General features: G+C 42.9%; 1 protein-coding gene across 1 annotated transcript; it reads right to left on the bottom strand.

Moving 5' to 3' along the window:
* Positions 1 to 6,355: 6,355 nt before the first annotated feature.
* LOC131229252 (pentatricopeptide repeat-containing protein At2g20540-like) lies at positions 6,356 to 10,362 on the bottom strand. The gene is made up of 2 exons (XM_058225158.1): positions 9,053 to 10,362; positions 6,356 to 7,461 (listed from the first exon to the last, which is right to left on the bottom strand). The coding sequence occupies exons 1-2, from the start codon at positions 10,205 to 10,207 to the stop codon at positions 6,985 to 6,987; spliced, it is 1,632 nt and encodes a 543-aa protein (XP_058081141.1). The 5' UTR covers positions 10,208 to 10,362; the 3' UTR covers positions 6,356 to 6,984.
* Between the last annotated feature and the right edge of the window lie 205 nt (positions 10,363 to 10,567).

Genomic DNA, 10,567 nt, shown 5'->3' on the forward strand with positions numbered 1-10,567 from the left:
ATCACGCATTGACTAAACATAGATCCATCCTCCCGACTAATTCGACAGAAGCAATGCACCCTTAGTCCTGAGAGGTATGCTGTGATTGAAGAAGAAGTTGGCAAGCTCCTCAAAGCCGGTTTCATCAAAGAAGTCTACTACCCGGACTGGGTAGCCAACATCGTACTGGTAAAAAAAAGCTAATAGAAAGTGGCGGGTCTGTGTAGACTACACAAATCTGAACAAAGACTGCCCTAAGGATAGCTTCCATCTTTCCTAGAATCGATCAGTTGGTCGACAGTACAGCGAGTCATGAATTGCTTAGCTTTATGGACGCATATTCAGGATACAATTAGATTGTAATGCATTCTAACGGTAAATCTAAGACTACCTTTGTCACTGACAAAGGTCTTTATTGTTACCGCGTGATGTCATTCGGTTTAAAAAACGCAGGAACGACCTATCAGCAGTTGGTCAACAAGATGTTTGCCCGCAAAATAGGGCGGACTATGGAAGTCTATATCGATGACATGCTTGTCAAGAGCATCACAGCTACAAACCATATAGCCACAAACCATATAGCCGACTTAGAGGAAATGCTCCTCATCCTTCGAAAATACCGAAAAAAATTAAATTTAAGCAAGTGCACTTTTGGCGTCAGCTGGGGAAAATTCCTTATTTTTTTGGTCAACCAGCGAGGGATCGAGGCAAATCTAGAGAAAATTAAGGCCCTACTCGACATGCAGTCACCAAAGACAATCAAAGACATACAGAGGCTCATTGGAAGAGTAGCGGCCCTCAACTGCTTCGTATCCCGAGCTACGGACAAGTGTCTCCCCTTCTTCAAACAGTTGAAGGGGAGACAAATAGTAGACTGGATCGAAGAATGTGAGGCGACCTTCCAGCAGCTCAAGCAATACCTAGGATCACCGCCCTTACTCTCTAAACCCGAGCTAGGAGAGACTCTGTTACTATACTTGGTCGTATCCAATGCCGCAGTTAGCTCGGTGCTGATTAGAGAGAATGAGGGAAGAAAGTTCTCAGTCTATTACATCAGCAAAGCACTGGTCCCTGCAGAGATGAGGTATCCCACATTGAAAAAACTGGCCCTAGCTTTGGTTATCTCTTCCCGACGCCTGCGATTGTATTTCTAAGCTCACACAATCGTTGTTCTGACTGACTAACCACCACGTCAAATCCTCCAAAAACCTGAAGCCTTAGGTCGGTTGACTAAGTGGGTGATTGAAATAAGCGAGTTTGACATAAAATACTAGCCATGGGCCGCGATCAAGGGTCAGGCAGTGGCCGACTTCATTGCTGAGCTAACTTGTTCTCCCGAGCAAGATCCGACCACAGACCGACCTATAACTGACCTACCTATATTAGAACTCGCCCCAGACATCATTAAACCGTCCGACACCCAGGCATTACCCGACCCACCCAAGTGGATGCTCTACGTTGATGGCTCCTCCAACTTTAAGGTAAGCGGGGACGGGATAGTCGTGGAGACTCCTGACCATACGTGCATATAATATGCCTTGATATTTAGATTTTAAGCCTCCAACAATACTGCGGAATACGAGGCCTTACTTGTCGGACTCAAATTGGTAGCAAACATGAGGGCTTAACACCTTGAAGTTTTTAATGATTCACAATTGGTCGTCAACCAAATAGCCGACGCTTAGCAAGCTAAGAAAGAACGCATGAAAGCTTACCTCCAAAGAGCCAAAGAATTGATCGGCAAGTTTCAGAAATGTAGTGTCGTCCTGATTCCATGGGCCGAGAACTCAAAAGCTGACATGTTGGCAAAGCTTGCTACGGCAGATGAAGATCAAATCCCACGGTCCATCTCAATCGAATTCCTAGCCAAACCGAGCATCAATGAAGCCAAGACCGCGACCATGCTTCCAGTCATCTTGGAATCAACCTGGATGGATCCGATCATCAACTACCTCGAGAACGGCGAGCTACTCGAAGATCGAATGGAAGCACGACAAATGAAGATCAAAGCTGCCCAATATACCATACTCAACAGTATACTCTATAAGAAAGGATTCTACCTTCCTTACCTGAGATGTGTCCCACCAAAGGATTCAGAATACGTCCTAAGGGAGATCCACGAAGGAATCAGCGGGAACCACTCTGGGGGACGAGCGTTAGCACACAAGGTCATTTGATAGGGTTACTACTGGTGGATCATCTAGCATGACGCACGGAAGCTCGTCTAGAGATGCGACAAATATTAAAGATTCACTAGTATACGTCGACAACACCCGGAAGAGCTTACCCCAATGGCCGGGCCCTGGCCATTTGCTTAGTGGGGAATCGATATTATCGGTCCACTCCCCATGGGTAAAGGTCAGACCAAGTTCGTCATCGTGGCCATCGACTATTTCACCAAATGGGCAGAAGCAGAACCGTTAGCGAAGATAACCGAGCAAAAGATCACGGACTTTGTTTGGAAGAATATAATATGCAGGTTCAGAATCCCTTGGACTATTGTATTCGATAATGGGAAACTGTTCGATAACAAACAGTACTAGGAGATATGTAAGAACCTTGAAATTTGCAATGTCTACTCTTCACTACAACATCCACAAGCGAATGGACAGGTCGAAGCAGTCAATAAGATCATCAAGCATCATCTCCTTACCAAGCTCGAGGATGCTAAAGGAGTGTGGGCCGAAGAACTCCCGAAAGTCCTTTGGGCATATCGAACTACTGCCCGAACAGCTACCGGAGAGACCCCTTTCGCCTTAGCATATGTAGCAGAGACAGTCAATCCTGTAGAGATCGGACTGCATACAGCCTCAACAGATTCATTTGATGAATAAGCCAATACCGAGCTTATGGCCCTCAATCTCGACCTCCTGGAAGAGTAAAGGAAATTAACTTAGACTCGGACTATCATTCGCCAACAGTAGGTATCACGCTTCTATAATGCACGGGTGAAGGTCAGAAGATTTCGAGTCAGAGACTTAGTTCTTTGGAGGATGTTCCAGAATACTAAGAAGATAAGGTCAGGAACCTTATGTTCGAACTAGGAAGGACCCTATGTAGTTTTGAGCACAAGCCGACCTGGTTCACATCAACTAGAGGACTTAGCTGGACAACTGCTCCTGCACCCTTGGAACACCGAATATTTAAAGATCTATTACCCTTAAATTGGGTCAGTACGACGTTCATTATGTATTCTTCAATTCTGAGTTACATTAATAAAGCATTAACATGTTATCCGATCAATTCCCGACTAAGATCTGATGACTGGGTGATCTCGATCTGATGACGTTTATGTGCAAATTCTTCTAATTAAATAAAACGGTTTAAGTAGATAGATCGGATTCAGTAGCTAGGTCGAATCTAGTTGATAGGTCGAACCTCGTAGATAGGTTAGCCTTTGGGAAGAGGGTTCTTCCTGGTTATCTTGTGAAGTCTTCAGTGGATTGTTTCGATGAACACTCCTTCGAGAATATGGAAGTAGGAATCAAACAGTAAAATTTTCATTTTATACTAACTTGAACATGACCAACACATAATAAGCTATAGATCAATCTCTTAAGGGTAATAAATTTTGAGATGCTTAGCATTCCAAGGATGAGGCAGGAGTTGACAATCTAGATCTTCTAAATGGTACAACCCAGGTTGGCTTGTACTCGTCATCACGTAGGGTCCTTCCCAGTTTGGGCCCAAGGTTCCCGAACCAAGTTCCTTGGTATTTTGAAAGGTTCTCCGAAGGACCAAGTCCCCAACTCGGAACCTCCTAAGGTTTACCCTGGCATTGTAGAAATGCGCTACTTGTTGTTGGTGGATTGCAGTCCGAATTTGAGCTTGTTCTCTTCTCTCCTCGAGAAGATCGAGATCCAGGGCCATTAGCTCAGAGTTTCACTGTTTGTCGAAGGACTCGGTCCGAGCTATTGGTAGTCCAAGCTTTACAAGGGTGACGGCTTCGGCCCCATAGGTTAAGGAAAAAGGAGTTTGGCCAGTAGCTGTCTGAGCCGTAGTTCGGTATGCCCAAAGAATAGTGGGGAGTTCTTCGGCCCACTCTCCCTTGGCCTTCTCGGGCTTGGTTCAGAGATGGTGTTTGATGATCTTGTTGACTGCTTTGACCTCCCCGTAGCTTGCGGATGTCGTGGTGAGGAGTAAACATTTCATATTCCAAGGTTTTCATACATTCCTTGGAATTGTTTTCCATTATCAGAGACGATCGTGCGGGGAATGCCGAACCTATATATGATGTTCTTCTAAACAAAGTCTGTTACTTTTTGCTCGGTTATTTTTTCCAGAGGCTCGGCTTCGGCCCACTTCGTGAAGTAGTCGAATGCGACCACATCAAACTTGGTCTGGCCTTTTCCAGTCGGGAGAGGGCTGATGATGTCGATGCCCCATTGGGAAAATGGCCACGGTCCGGCCATGTGGGCTAGTTCTTAGGGAGGCTGCCAAGGTATATTTGTGAAATGTTGGCACTTATCGCACTTCCAGGTGTACTGCCAAGTGTCGGCCTGAATGGTCAACCAATAATACCCTTGTCGAATGACCTTATGGGCCTAGGAGGTTTTTAATGGTGGACATTCAATCACAACTGTTTTCTGTGGTGTGGTCCATCTGAGATTTAGATCTGCCTCAGTTTTGGTTTCAGCCCCCTAAAATGATCTGTAAAAATGGATGGACATCGTGGATATAACAGATACATCATGGTGGGCCCACATAACACTGACTAGTAGCTACCTGGGAACGTCACTAACCAAAACTGCGTCTGGTTCATGCCAATTTCCTTTACAGAAAGAAGCGAGGTGGAGCCCACCATGAAGCAGGAGGGATTAAATGAACACCCTTGAAATATACACATGGCTACAAAAGTTTTGTATCGGGATAAGTTTTTTAGCATTTTCGGTTCATCCCAGGTATAATGACCTTATAAACGGTTTGGATGGCATATAAACATCAAGGTGGAGCCAAGGACGGTTTCAACGGTAAGCATTTCTTTTCCAATTTTCTTTCTCATGTGGCCCACTTGAGTCTTGAATTCAGCTCATTTTTGGTCGAATGTACTAAAATAAGCTCACAAAACAGATAAACGATTTAAGGTAGGGTTTAGAGTTTCATACGTTCCTACGCAAGACGGTTTGAGGTAGGGTTGGGAGAGAGGGTAGGCTTTTTTTTTTTTTTTTTGGGATAACTACCTTATATATATATATATAACAGTAGAAACCTTAGCCCAAAACGTAGACGTGCATTCTCTCTCTCTCTCTCTCTCTCTCTCTCTCTCTCTCTCTCTTCTTTGTTTTTTTTAAATTTTAAATTTTAAATTTTTAATCTCTTATATATAACACCCATAACTTTTGGACATTTTGGTCCCTATAGTTAATTTTGACTGGTTAAGAAAGGGTAAATTTTTCATAAAATTTTAGCTGCTTAGCAAGTAACAAGTTAAGATTTTTACCACTCAAGGGAGGGCCGAGAATCGACATGCTTACCCTTCTTAATGTGGCTAACATGAACCGACTTCTCTTCTCCCCATATATAGCTCCAAGGAAGAGGAGATCGTGTGATGCTTTTTGGGATCTACCATATATACAATATGTAAAATCCACTTCGGCCATCAGTTGAGAACCATCGTTTGAACTGTAAAAATGATAAGCTCGATTAAAAACTCACATGAGCCACACCAGTGGAAAGTTGTTAACTTGCTAGTGGAACTCCTAAGTTCACACTGTGTAGCCCACCGGTGTTTTTTTTTTTTTTTTTTGTTTTTTTTTCTCTTCTTCTTCTATCATTCTGTCATATGTATATTCTCTAACTCAAGACCAATGGGTTTGATGAAAGATACACTACATAGTAGTCCGCACACAAACCTATTATGGCCATCCCATTCCCACTGTTCCATGTGGTGTGCCAAATCAAAATTGTTGGTCTAACTAATACACACACACACACACAAACGCACACACACACACTTTGAATGTCATACGCATGTTAGATGTTGGCAAAATGGATAAGTGGGGCCCACATCTATATATTTTACACCTCAATATAGATTATTTCTATGTATCAAACAAATGCAAAAAAAATAAAAATAAAAAAAAAAATAAAAATGGAACTGACTGGGCTGTCCGACCAAACAACCAATTACAAATATCAGGACTAATGACTCCCAATACAAGATGCAGGAAAACAGCAGATGTACCAGAGAGAGAGAGATTGGAAATTGTACACAGTAGGCATACCCAGTATTTGATGGTTCAATCCGACTTAAAAAGAGTCATTACTGATCTACAACGGGTCCAATGACTTGGACAGTCTAATTTTGAGTAACAGGTATGCCACTTGTCCAATTTATAATTTCTAAGGGCATATTTATGAACCATTACAGCCTGAGTATCATATAACAACACCTCTTTCTTTTATTGTCTAGTAATTGTTTCACTGAGGAGCCCCTTGTGCATCGTACCATCTACATGGCAGACATATATAAGGCAACCAAATCATGGGCCCCACTGCTAGATTGGTTTCCATCACTGGATGGCTAAAATGGAAAATAGTCCATATATCCAAATTCAACAACAAAAAATCCATGAATCAGAGATTTACGATTATCCAAGCATTCTATTCTGATCATACACCGTCCTAAGTGGGGTCCAATGATTTGTACAATTTGAGGAACCTCTGTAAGCCTGAAGTTCACTGGCTGCGTACATTGCATATGGAGAATCATACAATGACAGCGTATCAACCAACTCCTCCACCTTCAGCTCCCTAGTTGTATCAGGAGACTGGATCTCCAATAATCCTTACAAGAACATGTCCCATCCTCCAAATGGTGAAATCCGATCCGATCTCTAACAATTATTTCCCTTTGGACAATCTTTGATATTAGCTTAGTTGTGGGCATGGCGATCTCCACAAACACTCTAGTTCTTGACAGCTCTAATTGGCATCCTCAGGCTAGTGCTGATGTACTCAAAAGCAATGGTGAGCTTCTTGCAATGCACATGGAGCAGCTGCTCCCTACTCGCATACAACGTGCAACAGCGAGTTTAGGTCGGGCACATAGCCTGCTTGCTTCAACTGGATTCCCAACTCCTCCAACTTGTCATATATCTCCTTTGTGCGAGGATGAGACCTGTCCCCTACGACAAACTCATGGATTGAACTCTCCACTTCAATGGAGCTTGACCCTGGAGTCTTTTGGACATTCCTTCCTCTCATTTTCTTCCGCAACCATTCGACATCATCCCAACGGCCTCTGGCTGCATAAATATTCGAGAGAATGACATAGTTCCCTGCATTCCATGGTTCTAGTTCAAGAAGGCAAATCAATGCATGCTCCGCCAACTCCAAGTAGCCATGAGTTCGACAAGCCCCCATTAGAGCACCCCAAATACCTGCATCTGGGGAGATAGGCATGCTCTTTATCAGCTCATGAGCCTCAATTACATACCCACCTCGACCAAGTAGATCAACCATGCACCCGTAGTGCTCTACCTGTTGATAAATAGGAAAAAAAAAAAAAAACAATGATCAGTGTTTAGTTTTTTTGAAGCGATGAGAAAAAATATTAGAAAGGCCAAAAGCTGGCAAAAATAAGGGCAAAAACTATACAGGATCAGTGTTAGTTGTCATCTCTTTTAGATAATAGAAGCATGCAATAATATTATGCATATCATTCAAATCTCCTCAATCAAAAAATATATTTGGTACTCCAACTTGACAATTTCATAATCTACAGTTTATTGTTTAGGATATTTCCTAATTTTGTTGTAAGAAACTAAATTAAACATATGGGATGCCTGATACAATCCACAGTTGAGTTGGTCTTCCAATCCCTTCAACATGTAAATCTTAGTATTCTCAAGATGAATTAACAAAAAATGCCGTTCTCTTATCCCATGATAATCACATATACTACCAGAGAGTCCTTAAATAATTACGTTTATAATTATGAAAAAGAATAGTAATAAAATCATCATTAAAGCCATTTTCTAAAGCTAAAATGAAATCTTGTTCAACCATTCAGTTAAATCATAGGTCATCAAATCTTTTCTCACTACCTCATCCACATCCTTTTGAACCTTTCCCCATCCCCTTTCGAGCCTTCAACTTGAACCAAGTCACTCTTTCTAACCGTTGCAGTTCTTGGTCTCTACTGCAAGTCTCTGAAAAGTATAGTTCTGACTTTGAGCTGACATTACATGCATTGTTTGTATTTACCAGAGATGTCTAAGAGAGTCAGTTTTAAAATAAATTCAAGAAGCTTAGCAAAAGACTTAAACAGCTCAACTCAATCAGGAGTCTGGATGAACCACGTTGGCATCCTGATTTTTAAAACCCAAGAATAATGCTCTAAAGAAATATACAATCTGCATCTGAAAGCACTAAAATTAGGGCTAAAGTTCTTAAAGTCGAAACGCAATCGAGTTTTTGAAATCGACTCAGACTTGGGCTCTCGAGTATGGACCATTTTCTGTGAGGTTAAAGTGGTGATACACATTCTACTAGACCAAGATAACATTAACTTGATTATTGCCTTTCCTAGAAAAGGGGGAAAAAGAAGGAAAGAAAAAGAAATGATTATTGAGCTTTGTTAGCTCCAGTTGCACCCTCTGAAATTTAACATCCTGAAAACATATCAACCTGGTATGCATGTGCAATGCATGAGTTGTACATAAGGTAGTCCAACCGTGCATATGACTTGGGGCAAAAATCAGCCTGTTCCACTGAAAATAGGCCACATATATATGAAAACAATGGATGGTTTAAAATTGTAGTGTTCTTTTCTATAGTATGGTGTCATTTTGTTGCTTGATAAATTTTTAGTCTCCTTCCAGAATAAAAAAAATGAACAGCTTAAGAGTTCTTGGTGAGTATAGAGATTCACTGTGATGGTGTGCCCTCCCGATTAATGGACCAGCATTTGTTTCCATCACGTTGTCTACACAACGGCAACCCACCTTATGCAATGTTCAGATGGTCCACACATGTGCCGGCTTAGAACGTTCTCAATGTGTAGAAGTGCATCTGGAGCTAGAAAATCTCCTTACAGCAAAAAGCATGGAAGAAAAGAGGGCCCAAAAACCTTAGGTGTAATCCCATATTCTTCAGCCATGCAACTGAAATATCTGCGCCCTTCTCTGATTAGGCCAGCATACGCGCAAGCAGTGAGAACACCAATGAACGTGATATCATTAGGCTCGACACCTTCCCTCTCCATCTCTTCAAACAGCCAAACTGCATCCTCACCGAACCCGTGCATGGCAAATCCGGCAATCATTGCGTTCCATGACACGACACTCCTCTCACCCATTCCATCAAAAACCTGGCGTGCATCTCTCAAGCTACCTCCCTTTGCATACATATCAATCAAGCAGTTATACAAATGAATATCCATCCGGATCCTGCTCCTCTTGATGAAACGGTGTACCCATTTCCCAATTTCAAGAGCGCCAGCCTGTGCACAAGCTGTCAGTACGCCGACCAGCGTCACCTCGTTTGGCTGAACCCCTTCCAACTGCATCTTACGAAAGAGCCCCAACGCTTCAGTTGCACACCCATTCCGCGCGTAACCCGCGACCACGGTATTCCAACTCACCACATTACGCTCGGGCATTCGCTCAAACAGGTCCCTCCCCTTCTCCACATCCTCCCTTCTAAAAAACCCCGCGACCATGCTGTTCCAAGCGACTACATCCTTCACAGGCATTGTCTCGAACAAGTAGACTGCACTCTCAAGAAACCCGTGTTTCGAGTACATATCAATGAGCGCGTTGCATACGTAACGATCTGAGTTGAACCCAGTCCTTACGATCTCGCCATGGACAGCAGGGCCGATGGGCGGGGATGAGGGGAGAGCGGCGCAGGACTTGATGAGGGAGGGGAAGGTGTAATGATCGGGTGGGATGATGGTATTTTTCATCTGGGTGTAGGTTTGGAGGGTAAGGAAGGGGAGACTGTTTTGAGAGAGGAATCTGATGAAGGCATTCCAGAGGCTGATGGTTGGGTTGGAGATGTGGTGGAAGAGAAGGGAAGCATGGGAGATGGAAGAGGTGGAAGAGCAGAGATGGAGTAGCTTAGTGGCAAGAAAGTTATTTTGGTGAAGTCCGAGGGTGAAGAGTTGGGCTTGGATTTGGAAGATGTGATGGGAAGAGGTAGAGATGGAGAGGAGAGAGAAGATCTCTTCTTCTATGACTCTGTATTTTGAATGGGTGAATGGGGAGTGGAGAAGTGGAGGCATTTATTCGGTGAATGTTCGAAAGATTTGCATTTCAATACCATATCCTGCCAAGAAAGGGGCTGAGTTAGGTTAGACCCTTGACTGTGGGGCCCACTGTGATGTATGTGACTACATCCACGCCGTCCATCCGTATTGAAAACTTATTTTAGGTTATGGTCCAAAAAATGAAGTAGTTCTAAATCCCAGAACGAATATAGTAGAGGAAACAACGACGACTGACCATTAAAACCTCCTGCGGGCCACTAAAACTTTGGATCAAGATGATATTTGTGTGATCTCTTCGCCAGATGTTTGCAACATTATCAAGAGGTTGGATGGTAAGATAAACATTACGGGATCCCGAAAAGAATCGAATGTGGC

This window comes from Magnolia sinica, chromosome 16 (genome assembly GCF_029962835.1).
Source record: "Magnolia sinica isolate HGM2019 chromosome 16, MsV1, whole genome shotgun sequence".
Classification (NCBI taxonomy): Eukaryota; Viridiplantae; Streptophyta; class Magnoliopsida; order Magnoliales; family Magnoliaceae; genus Magnolia; species Magnolia sinica.

Bases quoted from the DNA above. Each gene is read 5' to 3' on its own strand.
- LOC131229252 (XM_058225158.1), bottom strand. From the start codon at position 10,207: ATGCCTCCACTTCTCCACTCCCCATTCACCCATTCAAAATACAGAGTC. The intron at 7,462-9,052 runs GTTTTTGGGCCC...ATTTATCAACAG, and splicing joins AATATGGGATTACACCTAAG to GTAGAGCACTACGGGTGCAT.